Here is an 18,154-nt window from a genome sequence, read left to right on the forward strand (position 1 = left end):
TGGAGGTGACAGCACTGACGGGAACAGGTCCTGACTTCACCATCCCGTCTGGTCAGAACAAGGTAGAATATTTTTGTAGCTTTCTGACTTACATGGACTTCTATGGCACGCACTCTTGGTAAAGTTGTTGTGTGTTTATTTCACCTCTTTCTCCACTTTCGACTTGGATGTCGCAAAAGTGTTCAAGGCAGCGAGGACACAAACCTTGCTTCCGGTCGGGACTTTCAAAGTAATAATTTTAGCGACTAATATGGAAGGTAGATCATTTCTAGTGAGTCTCTGGAGTTTTATTTTGAAGACAACATGTATGAGCTTCCGGTCAGTCCCTTAGCTAACTTTAAGAGCCGCTGTTCCGGAGGTGGCACTGAAGGATTTAAGTCGATGTTCGGCGCACTATCGTTGCCTGTGCTGACTGTATAATGGGTCTTGTACATTCCGTTGGCGTCATTCAATATGCCAGGACTATTTTATTTCAGTTTTGTTAAGAAAACGAAATAAGACAAGGAAACTTCACCCAAATATTTTGGTCCCGATGGAGGGTGTGGAGTCGATGTGTGACGAGTTACGTCATTCATAGTTTCCCTGTCCCGTCTGCTGCCTGCGCTGCAAAATGCATCAACAAGTGGCCGAAACTCATCTAATGCTCAAGCAATTAGTAGGGTAAATCAAACATGTATATTTCACTTGTTTCCAGTAAACCTTTATTCACCTTTCCTCATAGTAGTAAAATTCTTCTATATGAGTTTGGTTTGACTTGAGTTTTTGGACTGTAACAGGCTGTAACACCACCAAGAGGAAATTGGTATCATCTTCAACATAAAGCCCTTAAGCAAAATGTCTGTACAGGGTTACAGTGATAGTTTGTGGCTTTGAAAAACTAGATCATTTCAGAGTGAGTTAAATCACCAATAAACAGAATAGGGGAATGCTAATTAAAAATAGATACATGCTTGTTTTGGTCATATACTATGACTATACTGTATTTCAATAAACAGCTACAGATTTGACTACATAAAAACAAACTGTTTCCATTAAAAAACAATTACATTTTTTTTCAGATGGCTGACGTGGAGCTGGTGAAGAAGATGCTGCGGGCCGTCCTCCAGGCCAACAGAGGCGGCGTGTCGCTGTCCCGTCTGCAGTCAGAGTACAAAGAGCTGACTGGGGAGCAGATACCACACAAACAGATGGGACACAACCACCTGGATGCACTGCTAGCCAGCATGCCCTCTGTAGCCCGCACAGAGCGCAGCCGCTCTGGAGAGGTGTGTGTGAGGCCTGTGCAGGGTGGATGGTTTGAAAGATAGATGTGTACACATATTAAGCAATACATCATATTATTCTTGATATAAAATCATATATTTTAATACCACTATGTATACAAAGTGCTGTGTGCATAATTTGGATAATATCCACACCTGGTGGTTAATAGGAAGTAGCCTAATAACTTACTCCTCCTTGTGATGAATCTCTTATTAATATCTGTCTGTTTACTCCTCTCTCTCACTGCAGATGGTGTGTTTTGCCTCAGGTGCCCATGAGACCGCCCACATAGCTAAGGTGGTGGCTCGTCAGCGCAGCTCCAAGAAGACAGGCCGACCCCACCTGGTCAACACCCAGATGAGGGTCAAACCGACTGCCCCACTCGTCCTCAATGGTAAGATTTTGGACCACCATTTTGGGGAGTTAGCAAGCACAAACAGGGCTACACGGCCATTTCCTTCAGCCGATCTTAACAACAATTATCAATTCTGTATGTATATATTGTTATTTTTATTGAACATTCCCTAGCATGTAAAGCTTTTGGCTCGTCACTCAGCTATTTTGGTTTCACCTAAAGTCCAAGTTAAATCGATTTATGCAGGGTTTGAAATACATTACAAGTTGCCTTTGTGCATGTGGGATTTCACAGTTTCTGTGTGGGAGACAGCAAGCAAATATATTAAATAGTGTAGGGAGAACCACAATTGGCCATGCAATGGCTTCACCATTACTGTGTTCAACAGGAAACGATAATCCAGTTTCACAAGACACAATTAGCTCGATCCAATTACATACATAGATGTTTACTACTAACTCACAAGGTGGCTTAAAATCAATTAGGTATTGGATGAAATGTCATTGCAGTCACTGCTAAAATGTACGGGGCAAACATGCAACATATGCATTATAGTGTGTATTTTAAAGCAAATTTGAAATGATTCCAAATACCAAATTCATAAATACTTTTAGTTGTACTTTTGGTTCTCAAAGAGATCGACAGCGTGCTGAAAAAGACTCAATCAGTAATTCGTCATTTTCATTTAACAGGTGAAAATAAATGGACACAGATTAAACAAAATAATGATAATTAACAGTCTGACAGCTCTGTGACACAGTGGTTTGCACTGGAGCACTTAAGCTGCACTGCAAGAAAACCGGTGTTGGGTGTCTTGTGAGTGTTGGACTGTTGTGTGTATCCAACTCTGGAATTCAACAATACATGTTTATGAACGACTTGAATGTCAAATGTGAATGTAAGACTACTTGGCTGCACTATTCAAAACATGTTTGACGACATAGCAAAGAGCACTCTGGATTCATATCAGCACTGATATACAGTACATGTGGTGTGATGCAAAAAGCCTCATGACTTCTTATTCCCAAGTCCTGTTATGATTGTGAATGTAGAAAAACATGTGCATCATCTTCACCACTAATATTTCAGCAAAGGTGTTAAATACATCGTATGGATAATTAGTTTTTCCAACAAAAGCCTTTTTCCACTCTGCCAGGAATACAATCACAAGATTATATATACGTATCGGGTATATACTATATCAACTGTTTATATTTTATAAGATCAAAAACAAACCTATTCTGTTAATTATTTCCTCAAAATCAAACAAAAGGCTTTTTGAAATGTGCATTGACTGCACATCTTTGCTGTAAATAATTCCTCCTGTTTGCATATTAATGATGACCAAGCAATTTTGTTTATACTCTAACTAAACACGTTTACGCAACAAAATAAAGGACTAATGAACAAATTCAGTCTCGAAAAGCTGCGGCCGAGAAATATATATTTAGTTCCAGCCAGCCTTTTCAATTGAACATTTCCAAACCATTTCCAGACTCCTCTTGGTGCTGGTGCTACAGTGCAGCAGCAAGAGAAACATAGAAAGTATCTAGTGTTTGTATTAGTAACAATGCAACTTTTACAAATGCTTTCTGTTTTTGAGCCCAGTTTTTGGATGACTCACTGACATGTTTTAACTGTTGCTCTGTGGAGACCTGCAGTTCCTTAGGCACTAAGACTATGACACAGACACAGTGTTACGGGCTGCACAGGTGTATCAGGTTCATATGTGTACAAAGATGTCACATCACACGCATTTTACTGGAGAGCCACACACAACTGTGAACATTCATTCATCTTTTTCTGACTTTATTTCCGATTAACACACTCATGAACCATAATTGCACATATGCAAACTAAACATGCAATCTCACAGCCCCCTTCACGCACACACACACACACACAGAACCGTGTACGCACTTGTCTTTTTAGCTCATACACTTCCGCTAGACTGTGGCGCTGCAGAGAGCCAGAGGAGGAAGTGGGAGAAGAGCGGAGGAGTGGCAGCAAGCGTGTCGGAGGAAAAGAAAAGAAGAGGGATGGTGAAATGGGAAGTAGGGAGGGGGTGGACAGATGACGGGGAAGGGGGGAGTCAGAGAGAGAGGAGAGAGAGTGGGGCTCCGTGTTCAGATTCGAGGCTAATGTAGCCTATAGCCGCTGAGACTCCGCTGCAAGCAAAGAGCAGCCGATTCACAAATCAACCTCTTCATCTCTCATTCTCTCCTCCTCCTCCTCACCAGGATATTGATATTCAGGCAGAGGCAGACCAGGGACCTTGTGTCCATGCTGGTGAGGTGACGCGGCGTCTGCTCGTGTGTGTGATTGTCCTTGGCTCTATCTGCATGTGGATTTAAGCTTGCGTCTGCCTGCGTATGTGAATGCTGAGTTTCTGTTATTGGTTTGTGTGTGGAAGTTTTATTGATTCGTTAATTGGCCGATTGATTAATTGATTAACTGCTAGTAGCTCATCGAGAGAAGAATACGATTTTGAAATTGCCTATTGGTGACTTTTGAAGACGATGGCTGGTGAAGCTGCTTGTTGTGTTCTTTGAAGAAGAGAAAATGAAGAAACAGGTTGAGAGAACAGAAGAGACGGTATGAGGAAGATCTGAAAGGGAAGAGGGAGTGTGGGAGTGGGAGTGACTCAGGGTTGTGCTCAACAGGGTATATTGGTGATGTCACTTAGCGGAAATGTGATGTCATACCGATCACGATGCGCTTGAATGATGTCACATCTCAGTGATGAGGGAGTGTGTTAGGATATTTGGTCTCTGACTTTTGGGCTTTTTGCAGAGCATACAGTCAGCATCACAGATGACAGTTCCTAGCTTTTGTAACCATGTAAGAATAATAATAAAAGAATTATGTAATTTTCTCCCCTGGTAGTGATGTTACCAGTCTTAAACTGAGGAGATAACTGTTAAGAAAAATCAACCATACGATAAGGGTTGAAAGTTTTCAATAAAACAAAATTCATTCACCAATATTCCGAGTGTAATCACAGTCTCCTGAATTGCTGTATGTTTTTAATTGTTCAACAGGGGAAGCAAACGTATTCACATTTTTGTGGAGAGTTCGATGAGAAGATCAATACCATGTCTGTGCTTGGTAATGGTATCAATCTTCTCATCTAACTCTCAAATCAAACAGGTGTATTTCCTTGACCTTTGCCGGCTTTTTATTACACAATCCAATTGGGAATTAAAACAACAACTAATCCAAGAATGTAGGCACAAAGGAGTTTTTTCAGCTTTTACTTTGCGATGTGTTGTTGATGCATGCTGGCTCACTGATTAGAGCTATTATGTTACTCTAGTTCTACTGTGTCTACAGATATTGAAGCAATCTATAACACTGTGCCCTTCAGACAGACACACTGCCCTGTCTCAGCATCAGGTTTAGCTGAGTCAGGGCATGTGTGTGTGTGTGTGTGTGTGTGTGTGTGTGTGTGTGTGTGTGTGTGTGTGTGTGTGTGTGTGTGTGTGTGTGTGTGTGTGTGTGTGTGTGTGTGTGTGTGAGTTTAAGTCCATAGTTTTACTTCTCTTTTGCTTTCTCTTTCTTTGTGCAGCCAAACCTCAAACCTCTCTGAGGCAGCCGAACCACCGCGGGCGAGGCGGGGGTAGAGGAGGAGGAGGAGGAGGAGGAGGAGGAGGAGGAGGAGGCGGAGGAGGCGGAGGCGGCGGCCGAGGGGGAGGACATGGAGACTTCAGACAGGCCAGGGACATGAGGGATGGCCAGTCAGAGGGCAAGACCGGGGCGCATCCGAACAAGATGTATCAGAACACACCCAACAGGAAAGGGAACCCACCTGCCGAGAAGTAAGCAGTTGGACACAGTTACTTCACTTCAAATAGGTTAATGAATTGAGATAATTCTATGTGATCAGTTTTTTTTATGGTGCTTGAGACACAAATACAATCTTTTTTTCCTGTAGATTCTCTCTCTGCGATGCAACATGCTTTCAAAATCCTTTAAACCGTCTCAGACAATTAAAAAGTATCTTTGGGGAATTAATTGAATTACTTATCTTTAACCAGTTTGTCATATTTTCTCGTCACTCCAACATCCAATCCAAACTTCAGCTACAAGTCAATGAAAATCAATCGTACATGTCCCACATTCTTTCTTTGTCTTTCCCTCTCTCGCTCTCTCTCTCTCGCTCTCTCTCTCTCTCTCTCTCTCTTTCGCTCTCTCTCTCCCTCTCTCTCTGTCCCCCTCCTCTCCTCCCACCCATGTGGTCTGAGCTGAATCAGAATAGGTTGCTGGTGAATGGGAGCCTGGTTGCAAACAGCCTCCCTGCTGCTGCTTATTCAGCACTGGACTGATGATGCACTCACTAGATTATTCTGGTTCTCTCTCTGCCTGTCTCTGTCTGTGTCCTTCCTCCCCTCACTTTCTCACTTCGTCTGTTTCTCTTTGCCTTCTTGTCTACGTGTTTGGCATGTTTTTACTGTCCATCTTACAGTCATTGTTCCTTCTCTTTCTTACACTCTCTATGAATTAATTGGTAAATTGCATATTATGCTTTGACCCCTCCCCGTTCCCCGTAATACTCATTCCAATAGACAATGGCTTCAGATCTCTACTGCCATTCACCGTGACCTGGATTGAGTTAAAAACCTGATTCTATGTTATTGAAGAAGCCATCTAGAAGCATTGCGAGATATTATCTATCTGCATTGCTTAAACTATGAATCCTGATTGTTCCAGCTCATTGGCTGGCTGGCTCACTTCCATCCATCCACGGCCCTGTTTGTCCATCCACTGTGAAAACAACTGACATCAGTCCTCTGTCCGTGTCACCATGGGGGTCCAGTGTACCGCTGGCCCTCAGCAGCACAATGGGGCGGCAGGGTGGGAAGCCTGTTGTGTTGGCAGGGGACACGAGCCCAGAGCAGGGGGGACGTGAGCCCTTTCTAATCCCTGCTCTATTCTCCGGTAGATTAACACTTCTAAACCGACACAGAGTGAATCAGCAGATCTCTCTGTATCCCTCTAGACCAGGGGTGTCAAACTCATTTTCACTCTGGGCCACATCAGCATCACGGTCGTAACTGTAAGACTGTACAACTAACTTCTCCCTAACATATTGTTAAATAACTCTCTCTGCATTTGATTATTGTTTATTCAAGTGTAAAAATATTGTACATGCAGTTATATAAATGAAAAAAGATATTTAAACACATTTCTGTTATTATAACATAAATCATTTTAATTGAGGGTTAAGAAACCCACATTACTCTATCAAAGATCAAACTATTGAAGAAAATAACAAAGACAAATATCAAACACAAGTTATGACATAAACTTTGTTCAAAGCTGTTTGTGTCACCTCTCTGCATCACTAATGTTCCTCCCTGTCGTCGTCCTGTGCATGGCAGCTTCATCCAAGAGCTGCTCACTGAGAGTCAGGTCTGATGAACATGATAGATGATGTATCCGTGTTGTCTGTGCTTTCATCAACAGTTCATTAGAAACACAAGTACCTGCTCGTCTCTTAGCTGTGTTGTTAGATTGCTGCTAGTTCATGAACTCGGTCTGCGATGGTGTTTCTTCACAAAGTGACATTTGTAAAAGTCTGTATCTGGTCGGAGCTCTGCTCACATACCTTCAGCATGCACTGGGCTGTAGCTGTGTAAATATATTCTGCTGTGATTGCAGTCTGCCTTTTAATTCTTGGACAATTTGATGTTTTTCTTGGAGGCTAAATTTAGCTCCGTGTTTGGTGTCAAAGTGCCGACGTGAATTGTATCCTTCATCACCGACACGCCTCATAACACAGAAGACAGACCCGTTGTTCTCCTTGAAGCACAAACATGTATTCGCTTTCCCATCTTTCATTACATTTTCTTCCCTCTGCATCAATTTTTCTCTTCGTGGACATTTTGGGATTATTTGTCGATCTTTTTCAATCGTTGGAAAACCTCTTTTCGGGCTGTTGCCTCTCCTGTCCACCTGTTGTGATCGTTTTAATGTCGGTACACAGACAACATGCTATCACATAATTTCAACTTTCTATCTCATAATTTCGACCATGGGGATACTTTTCAAGTCTAACGTTTAATTATTTTTCCAAAAAAAAAGAAGAAAATAAAATCATTTTTTTATTAAAATTGTTTTTTTGCTGGCGGATTCGCGGGCCACATAAAATGACGTGGTGGGCCGGATTCGGCCCGCGGGCCTTGAGTTTGACACATGTGCTCTAGATCTTCCATCGGACAGTATGCTGGTGGGCCAGCGTCATCATCAATTGTGTGTGAGCGCAGGTGTACTATGGGATGCAAGTGGTGAATTCAGCAAACAAAATGAAAGCGTCAACATAGAATTACATTACATTTTTAATCAAAAAAAAAGTTGAGGTTTTGGAGTTGAGTTGAGGAGACTACCGTAGTCTTTACCTTGATGGGAGAGTTTTGTTTGTTGATTGCTTGCTTACATTTGTAGCGATGTACCAGGGCGAGCCAGGAGCTGTGACTGAGAAGACAGGAGACACGAGGGAGTGAATGAGGAGAATTGGGAGGAATGTTTAAACAAAGCGGTTATTGTTTCATTGAGGTGACGGATCTGAACAGCAGGCACGGTAAGGATGGGTAGAAGAGGTTATGGGAGGGGTGGGAAGAAGGAAAAGATTGTACAAATGTACAAATGTACAAATCTGTCCATACATTCTCAGTTTGTTGCTGACTAGGTCTGAGGAATAGCATCTACAGTGCAATGCAGTACCCAGTGTGCTGTATCTCACGACCCATTGTTAGACCAATGGGGTATGAAGACAGTTTGATTAATGGGTTGTGTTACTGAGTACAGGCAAAAAAAACTCTGTCTTGCACTGAACTTAAGCTGGTTTTCTGGTTAGAGATGCTACCCAAGTCCTTTTTGATGATGACTGTGCTTTGCCTAATACGAGATCGATGATCAGACATGCAGCACAGAGCCAGGCCGAGCCTTAAAACTGAAGTCAGAAGTGATTTTTCATTTATTTTTTTTAACTATGCACAAAATCGATGTAAAATGCTCTAGCTTTTGAAGGTTCAAAAAAGAGAAACAAAATGTTGTTTTTCGAGTCTGTTCTGCACAATTTTCTTCTGTTACGGAGCAAATGAAAAGTTTTGCTTCTTCTTGTTCTGTTCTCTTGTGTCCAGGTCAGACAAGAGGATGACCCTCCCGTCACGGTTTCAGAAGGAGGTGCATGGTCACCTTTCTAAAAACTCCCAACAGACCAGCCGTAAGTAGAACAGGCTGTTTTTCATGACGCTAAAAATACATTTTGTATGGCTTTTGGTCCTCTACACGAACAGAAACGTTTCCCAGACCTGGATCACTTCTAACAACTGAAATGCTGGCTTGCTGCTCAAAGCATCAGCAGAGGATAGCAAAGTCTCAACTAAGTAAAAGACAGTTTTCTAGTGTCATGCTGTGCTTTCTTGTGCTGAAGTATCAAATCCTGTGTCCAACAGACCTAGTTTGTGATGTGTAAAGCAAACAAACAGCAACCCCGTCTTAGTAGATCTTCTGAGGATGCTGTAGACACGAGGTTCAAGTTTAATCAGCGCCCATTCGTCTTGTCTGTCAACCTCCCTGCTCTTTATCTCTTTTACTTAAACTAAGAATGTGTTTGTTGTCATGTTACCTGTCTGAACAATGGCTGTATAGCCTGGGGGAACGCAGTGGAATTTAATAAACTACACAGCTTTGAGGCACATATTTTCAAAGGCTCCAGCCATTTTAGATGTTTATTTCAGGCCCGTACAGACAGATGAGACTGTTTAAGTGTGATGCTGACTGGATTAAGAGCTTTCGCTTCATGTACGAGACTCCTGTTTAGAAAATGTGCAAGACGGTGCTGTATGCCTCACAGTGTTGGTGTAACAAGGCTTCGTTTGATTATTGTAATTCTAGAGATTCACACGTTAGCATCAAAGTTGTTTTTAGTGTGACTTCATTAGAAAAGGTTTTGGCAATAGCCAGCACTAATATACATATTTGGATGAATACTGAATGTCAAAATGTTTCAATCAATATTAACATCCATTGATATTTCAATTGGAATTTTCGACTGTCTGACCAACTCTGCAGTTCAAGTTTTATTAAAAGAAAAGAAGCCCGTAGGTCAATGGGTCAGAGGCAAAAGGAGGCGTGACTTGTTGTAAAGATACCCATTTATCACTCTTCAAATCATCCATCTCTTTCAAGATTAAAGTGCCTTTGTTTTTGGCAAAAGCATGCCATGCAACCAGCAAGTTTCAGGGTCCAGAAGATCGAAACAATAATTGCATCCATCTCTTTCTTCTCTTTCTCCCAGCACCTTTAAATCTAAACGAGAGACTCCACTCGGGGAAAGGAAAGCCCTACAACCCTCAGCAGGTCCAGGGGTGCATCAGGGAGATTCTGGGGAAGTACAGTAACGGGTTCTGGGTGTCAAAGCTGCCTCAGATCTACAGGGAGCTGTATAAACAGGACATGCCCACTGAGGCCATCAAAGACTTGGAGACCTGGACTCACATATGCACTGTATGTACGCCTGACGCTACTGCCGTTATTTGTTTGTATTTTACTATAATAAGAAGCATTTCTGTTTTCAAATGATTATCTCTAATAATTGTGATAAAATTATAATACCGGTACAGTGGGGCTATCACATGTCTTACATGTTAAGCAGCAGTTATATATCAGTTTATGTTTTTCAGAGAACTCTGTATAATATGCACAGGTAGACACTATGCACAAAATCCTGAAAAGAAGAACCCACAAAGCTCTGCATGAAACACAAAAAGCTTTTTGTAATCTTATATCATCTTGAGACACGTCAAGTTCATTTTATTTATAAAGCACAAGTCACAAATCAGAGAACATGAGAAAGAGGAATTTCTGAGCAGCTCACAACTCTAATTAGTTCACATTAGTACCAATCCCGATGATATATTGGAAGCAACGATGTCATGAATGTCTAGTCATGTTCAGCCTGTTTTACCTACAAAATGGTTTTATAATATATAACTTAAGTGCTTTCCATTTATTCTCCTAGGTAGAGAAAACCTGCAGCAGCAACCCATCAGAGTTGCTGCTTTACCCTGCCAAGGGACAGACCACCACATCCTCCCCTCCACCCATCCTTAACCCAAACTCCACCTCTGCCCCTGTGCCAAATTCAAACACCCCGACAAACAAACCTGTGCAGTCCCCCACCCAGAAGAGTCCCCCCAGCACCCATCTGACTCACTCTGGTTCCTGCTCTCCCCAGACTACAACATCATCCTCCTCGTCCCCCAGTCCTCCCTCCTCCCCTGCCACCCTCAGCCCCGACCTGAAGCTGAAACTGGAGGAGCTGCTGGTGAAGTACCCCAACGGCCTGTGGGCCCACGCGTTGCCCAAGCTCTTCCAGGACACATACAAAGTCAGTAACATTTTGAAACACTATCATATTAAGGTCCTTACCAAATTCAGGAGCTAGGTGCGGTTGATATTTTTTTATATAAATATATATATATATATACATTCAATTTTATTTATTTGCAAGTTCAAACTGCCCGGACACGTCCTGGAGAACCTTCACCGCCTCTCCGACATCTGCACCATCGACTACCCCATGCCTGACAACCCCAAGAGGGCCATCTTGTACAAGAGGAGCAGCAGTGGTGGTGGTGGAGGAGTAGAGGATGAGAACTGTAATAGGAGGAACTCCTCAGCCAGTGTGGAGGAGCTGAGGGTGAGGCAGGAGCTGGGGAGGAGGCTCAGTAACCACGCGGTGCCCTCTCTGCAAATACCCAAAGAGGAGTACCCCTCTGTGCTTGTGGTGGAGGCCACCAACACCAACGGAGTTATAATCAGGTAGGTAGGAGAACTGCATGTGTGAGGGTACTGTAGGAGTTAACTGTTCAGACTATCTGTCTCTCCTCCTCTCTCAGGTACATTGGGGAGGGTTACTCCCAGGCCCAGGAGTCCATGGAAGATGAAATGAGGGTTTTTTACGGTGTGGACCAAAGCAGTCCAACTCCTTTGTCGTCTCCATCCTCCGGCCAACTTGTTGCTGTCAGGGCCGAGGAGGAGGAGGAGATTCTTAGGGCGCAAGTCTGCGAGCTCATGGCTGACCAGGTCAAGGTGAGAATTCTAGTGATACTAGTCATCGATGCATCCAAGACAAATGCATAACAACTCAATTGTAAATCTTTCTCCTCTGTAGGTGCACTTTGTGGATCATGGCTTCTCAGAGGTGATCAGCAAAACCAAAGTGTTTGAGCTGCATGAGAAGTTTTTCCAGCTGCCTTTCCAGGCGACCAAATGTAAACTAGCAGGTGAGTCTGAATTGGAAAAAAAACACTTCTTCTTGTTTCACCCTTCTATTTCCGCTACTCCATCATTGATTGGCCTGTTGGTGTAACTGTGTCCGTGTGTTCGTCCAGGTCTGAAGCCATTCTGCCAGGAGCCTGCTGTGCTGAAGAAGTTCGAGACAATGGCAAGTGGAAAGATCCTCTTGGCAGAGATCATAGAGCGAGGGCAGACCCCCGTTGTCGTCCTGTATGACACGTCGCAGGACGACGATGTCAACATCAACGCTGCCTGTATGAAAGCCCTGCAGGACAAGACACTTGCCAGCCCGTCACAGGTACAGGAGTGCAGACATTGTGTTTGCGCGGGGTTCGGTCAGTGTGTGTGTGTACAGCACACTAAACTCTTATCACTGGCTCTCCTCAGGTGAACAGCACTTATATGAACGTGACTGTCAGAAGCGTCTGCTCAGATGGGACCATCTACTGCCAGCTGCCCTCCAGAGGCCTTTCCAAGCTCAATGAGATACTGGAGAACATAGAGACATGCTTCCACTCACAGGTTAGCACCATGCTACATTTGACGTCTCAGTGACTTTTGAAACTTTAAAAACGTTTACTCTTTGTTTACTCTTTGTTTACTCTCGCACCAATGAGCTACATTGTTACAGGGTATTTTATTACATTGAACATGGGCACGTTATAAATGAGACATTCATCGTTTTTCTGCCATAAATTCTCATTTGAGCACCAAATGTGTAGTGATCGATGATGAAAACCAGCGCTAGACAAATGCACTATTTAATCTGGTTTAAGAAATGTTTGTTAGAAACTCCAGTGCCCAGCTGTTTTAGGAAATGACTCTCCCTTTTTAGAAAACAAAACTATATATATATATATATATATATATATATATATATATATATATATATATATACACACATCTTAAGTAGAATTCAATGAACTGGGTACTTGATCCCACAGACACAGTGGGAAAGTTTAAATGATGAAATAATGCATTGTTGGTTTTAGTCTTTTCTTCTTTTAATGCAAGAACAATGACAGTAAACTATGGGTTTTGTCTTTTCATGGGATATATTGACAATAAGAACAATATAGAACGACACAACCTGTATCCTTTAACATCACTAAATCATTAAATTCATTATGGTGCAATTAACATCAACAAAGAGTACCATTGCTACAGGGACCACACTGTCGTTGTTGTCATCTTTAGTTTATATAACGATACACAGGATACAAGGAGAAGCTCACTTTGAAGAATGATGACTGGCTGGGAATTAATGTGATTACGACGTTGACCGTAAGAGCCCTGGTTCTTGTAGGAGGAGAGTTGTGACAAACACTGCGTGTATCTATTTATACTGTTGATTTCATTATAGACCTTAAGATCCACTCTCGGTCTGGAACTACAACTCTATTCTTAATCCTCTCTTCAAAGCAGTCCATCTCATTTGCTTCTCTGTGTTTCGTTCATCTCAGTGTTTTCTATATGCATTTGTCTGTATAAGAATGAATGAATATAGAATTATTATTTCTAAATGGGACACACATGGGGTGCATACAGATGTGTTCCTGACTGGAAATAAGAAGAGACAAATATAAACCTTCCTTGCCCTCATCTGTCGGTTAAGATGAAGATCAGCTGCATATATGTGTTCATTACAGCCTGTTTAGGAAATACACGCAGGAGACTAGGACTCACATGATCGTCTTAAAAGCCGTTGTGTTGCTTCTTACGGAGTAATGTTGTTACCAATGTAATTTACATTACATACTCCCGAGAATAACTTTCTCAATTTAATATCCAGTTTGGTAATCCATAGTTGAGCCCAGCAAATGTATATAGTTTGTCTGTTAGGGTGACTCCCTCTGCTGGTGTTGGTAACGTTGGTGTCATGAATCAACTGTAGAGTAAATGTAGGAATAAATGAACCATTCATAATTCAAATCTTTTAATGATTTAGTCCTACTCTTTGATGTCATTGTAGTGGACTTGTGAAATGTTTGTGTGAGCTTTTACAGTTTCATTTTTATTGCAGTCATAAAGCAGCAGTTGCACATACTCAGTAACCTCACCAATCCAGAGGAAATACCGTCAGATTTAACAATCTGACGTCTGATATTTCTGTTCCAGGTAACATCAGAGTTCTTGGTATCGAGACCCTTCTGTGGGAAAGGGTGTCTGGCTCGCTACAAAGGCAAATGGTCCCGTGTTGAGGTAAGATGGCACTGCATTTTTAAACAAATCCACAAATTATTAATGTTGACAAAAGGGATAAAGTCACAATTGCAGAGGCAGGCATTACCCTGAGAGCAGCGACTACAAAGAAACACCATCCACACTACTGCATTCCTCCCTGCACATTTTGTTGACATTTCCATAACTGTAAAAAGTATAATTCTGTCTTTAGATCACCAACATGCACGGCAGCAGAGTGCTGGACATCTTGTTCATTGATGTTGGCGTCCAGGCTTCTGTAGAGGTGTTTGAGCTCAGAGAGATCCCACCGCCATTCCTCCGTGACCTCATGGCCATCCCGCCACAGGTCAGCTATGTCTTCAAAGCACAGATCGTGACAAACAGTCAAGAGCAAATATTATGCTCAAAGGAGTGGTAGTGAGGGCAGCGTCCTCATGCAGTCTTCCAGATTATCTGAGAAAATGACTTCCAGCGACCTGTGTTTAGGCTGTGAAGTGCTGTCTAGCAGACCTGGCTGTCAGTGTTGGCTCCTGGACTCCAGATGTTGTCCAATGGCTTCGCGAGAAAGTGCTCAACACCACAGACTGTAGCATGAAGGTAAAATGCTGCCCACTCTTCCTGAACATCTAACATCTTCAGTTGTTTTGTTTTCTTCAGGGAGGGGATGATGATTATTTGTTTTAGAAATCACTCAAATTTTAGCCCCTCTGTTTTTCTTCCCCATGTACCTCCGCACTAATCTTGACATTTCTCCAAAGGTTGCCAAGGTAGATGAAACCAAGCGCTGCATCTACGTCCACCTCTTCACCGACAAGAACTTCCAGGACCCGGCCCGCAGCCTCAACCATCAGATGGCCCAGTCTGACCTGTTCAAACAGCAACCAGATGTGTTCCTGACGAGCCACAGGTTACTGCTGCTTGAGATTACCTCTATTATTCCCTCAATATAAAGCTAATGTTCAGCTTAAACGTATTCACGAAATTTCTCCTTTGTTTGTCAATTTAATTTCACAGCCATGCCAAGATCTTCACAACCACTTTATCCTCCAAAACCCCCAGCACTGGTGACTACACCAATGGGAGTCCAACGTCAACCTCTTCCCCAGCCAAGCCTCATCTCAGGAGGGTTCTATCAGGACCCAGAGGAGGCAACAAGACTACCACCCGCCCACTAGAGACTCCGTCACCCCCCTCATCCTCTCTCCAGCTGCCACCATTACTAGAGTTCCCCCCAGCAGGTAATAAATGTAGTGGACTTACTTACTGTAGCCTGGAAAATCATGTGTTCACATGCAAGTCTTTTTCTTCTCAGGAAGCAACATAGACGTCTATGTGTCAGTGGCGTGCCATCCGGGCCACTTTGTGCTGCAGCCCTGGAGAGATATGTACAAACTGGTTGTGCTGATGGGAGAGATGATTCTCTACTACAATAAAACTGAGGAGAAACCCCTCAACATAGAGAAGAATCAGATATACGCTGCTAAAGTGGAGAACAGGTGAGTTACTCTTACTGATTTGCGGTGCCTTGTTTCTGTCTGTAGTGTATATTTAATAACATGCCAAATGCAAGCGTTTGCACTTTGCCTAAATATATCCACTCTTCTTTCTTCTCTTCTCTTAGCTGGCATCGTGTGTTGGTGAAGGGAGTTCTGACCAACGGGTTGGTGTCTGTGTACGAGTTGGACTACGGTAAACATGAGCTGGTCAGCTGCACACAGCTCAGACCTCTGATCAAAGAGTTCAGACAGCTGCCGTTCCAGGCAATCACTGCTCAGCTGGCTGGTGAGTGTAATTTAGTCTTTCCATTGGCTGTTTATTTCTTTACTTTACAGTATCAGAGGCAGGTTTCGACTTCTTACTCAATTATATTCACAGATTCATATTTTACATATTAAACATATGGTGAGCTTATAAAATATGGTGCATTGTTATCAAGAAAACTGCCCTTTTCTAACTCTGACTGCCTTATACAAGATATTTAGAATTAGCTCCACCTCAACCTACTACAGTGTGCCATTGTATTTCTGCATTATGAGTACATTTACCTTTAATATTTTAAGTACATTTTGCTGATAAAACTTCTATACTATTATTTTTTTGAAACAAATGAACAAAATATACACAGGAAATGTGTTCGAGTGCAAATATATCAATTTAAAAAAGCACATCTATGCACAACATGCAATCATCCCTCAACCCCACTAGCTCCATCTACAAGCAGGAAGTCTATATATTTAAGAACACTTTGTCCCTGGAGTAGCCCAGGAAGGTGCTGGAAGTTGGTTTGTATATTTAGTAAAGAGAGAAAGGAAAAATTAGTTAACGCCTCCTAGGCTTCTAATTTGTGTAGCATTAAATGTTAACATTGTATCATTAACATCAAAGTGAGCTGAACCTTCACACTTGTGTCCCTGGCAGGATTGAAGCCGAGGCAGTGGTCAGAGGAAGCTGCTATCGTCTTCAGGAACCACGTGGAGAAGAAACCCCTTGTGGCCCAGCTGGAGGCCGTACAGGAAGCCACTAACCCGTGGGACAGGAAGTTGATGGTCTTCCTTGTCGACACTTCACAGGAAGAAAAGGACATCTGGGTGCACGACATCATGGCTGAATTTGCTGAAGAGCTGACCAACGAGCTGTAGGCAGCAGAAGATCGTCGACACGTCTTACTAGGTTAGCAGTTTCCTGCTGCTCAATGAACACACTGTGAGTTGTGGATCGATAAAATAGAAGAAGCGTATCTATCTTTGTGTATCCACCATGTAGGGGGACTGAAAGAAGACGGGAAGAAAAGATGACGAAGAAGTCGAAGTAGAAGGGAAAGCTTTGATAGCATATAGAGAGGAAAACAAGAGGTGTTGCAGCCACTTGCTTGTCGTGTTTTGGGCTGTACATGGAGGGATGCCGTGATGTGATTTTGCAGTGTGACCACTGGACAACACACCCATGCATGATGTTGGTCCAATCTTGCCACAAATACTCTAACCATACCTTCAGCATACAGTAAGAAACTGCTGAATTTCTCCATCATATCCTCACAAAGCTGTGGAAGTGATACAACAGCAGCGTCTCACACTACAGCACCGTGAGTGCATCCAGTTATAGTGTCGCCCGGGGGGGGGCGCCTGAACACCGTTAACCCTGCCAATGTGAGCACCATGCACAAAATGTTCAGATTGGCTCTTCTCACATTCTTGGAAGATTTAAATACATTTGTTTACAAAATCAGATTTTTTTTTTTGGATAGTACATGTGATTGTCATAAAGTTTCCAAAAATTAGAGCCAACATTCCCCTGAGAGGAGAAGAACCAGACAAGTCCGTAGGTAGTTTACACTTTTTGTATGATGCTTGAATAAACCGTTTTCTCCAGTTAGTCTCTTCTTAGCATATGCATGCTGACACAGAGTCTACTGTACTGACCGAGCGAGAGCAGAATCAGAAGCTGATGGGGTTTGTTAAGGAAGTATATACTTGGTGTGAGATATGTTTGTATCCTGACATTAGTTGTAGTAGTACATCCTGGCACTGCATGTACAGTAGAAGGGATTTTACATTGAATTGAAAGAGTACATTGACACACAGACAGTTCCTCAGACTTCTTAAAAGCGCAGTGACTTCTCTTCTCCTCCTTTGAAACTCAGAGTTGAGTAACTCTCTATTCTTCTCTTTATTGTCTTAAAATGAGACTTTGATTTCTCCACATCACCTGCTGCATGTCGCAGATCTTTCTTAATTGTGCGCATACACTTTGATGTTATAATAATGAGCAATAAGTTTCCAGTAGTGTGAAGCTTTTACATTTCCAAAAAGGAGATAAGTTCTGCTCGTGTTTGGTTCCAGTGCTACCATCAAATGTTGGCCGATTGTGGGATTTTATTCTGAAATGTGTGTGTTTTTATTCTGGCACACCTGCACCGTGGTTTTGGATTTGCAAATGCTTCTCCAGTTCTGAAGACGGTAGACCCGACAAAGCTCAAAGCTGCATTGTTGTTAACAAGTGACAGGAATTTTATTTATATTTAACTTATATTCTCCAGAGGACGATGAA

At 42.5% G+C, this 18,154-nt stretch overlaps 1 protein-coding gene across 1 annotated transcript; it reads left to right on the forward strand.

Annotated features, from left to right (window-relative positions):
* Positions 1-18,139, forward strand: tdrd7b (tudor domain containing 7 b). The gene is made up of 20 exons (XM_079295925.1): positions 1-62; positions 1,059-1,265; positions 1,513-1,657; positions 5,187-5,436; positions 8,761-8,843; positions 9,921-10,129; positions 10,644-11,012; positions 11,136-11,446; positions 11,524-11,716; positions 11,799-11,910; positions 12,019-12,221; positions 12,311-12,445; positions 14,042-14,125; positions 14,319-14,453; positions 14,594-14,704; positions 14,866-15,014; positions 15,122-15,345; positions 15,420-15,603; positions 15,729-15,889; positions 16,526-18,139. Exons 2-20 carry the CDS (start codon positions 1,059-1,061, stop codon positions 16,744-16,746), a joined length of 3,486 nt encoding a protein of 1,161 aa, XP_079152051.1. The 5' UTR covers positions 1-62; the 3' UTR covers positions 16,747-18,139.
* Positions 18,140-18,154: the final 15 nt, after the last annotated feature.

This window comes from Melanostigma gelatinosum, assembly GCF_949748355.1.
Source record: "Melanostigma gelatinosum genome assembly, chromosome: 23".
Classification (NCBI taxonomy): Eukaryota; Metazoa; Chordata; class Actinopteri; order Perciformes; family Zoarcidae; genus Melanostigma; species Melanostigma gelatinosum.

Excerpts from the sequence above, each read along its gene's own strand:
- tdrd7b (XM_079295925.1), top strand. The coding sequence starts at position 1,059 with ATGGCTGACGTGGAGCTGGTGAAGAAGATGCTGCGGGCCGTCCTCCAG. Across the intron at positions 1,658-5,186 it reads TGCCCCACTCGTCCTCAATG|CCAAACCTCAAACCTCTCTG; the intron begins GTAAGATTTTGG and ends TTCTTTGTGCAG. Across the intron at positions 15,604-15,728 it reads GCTGCTAAAGTGGAGAACAG|CTGGCATCGTGTGTTGGTGA; the intron begins GTGAGTTACTCT and ends CTCTTCTCTTAG.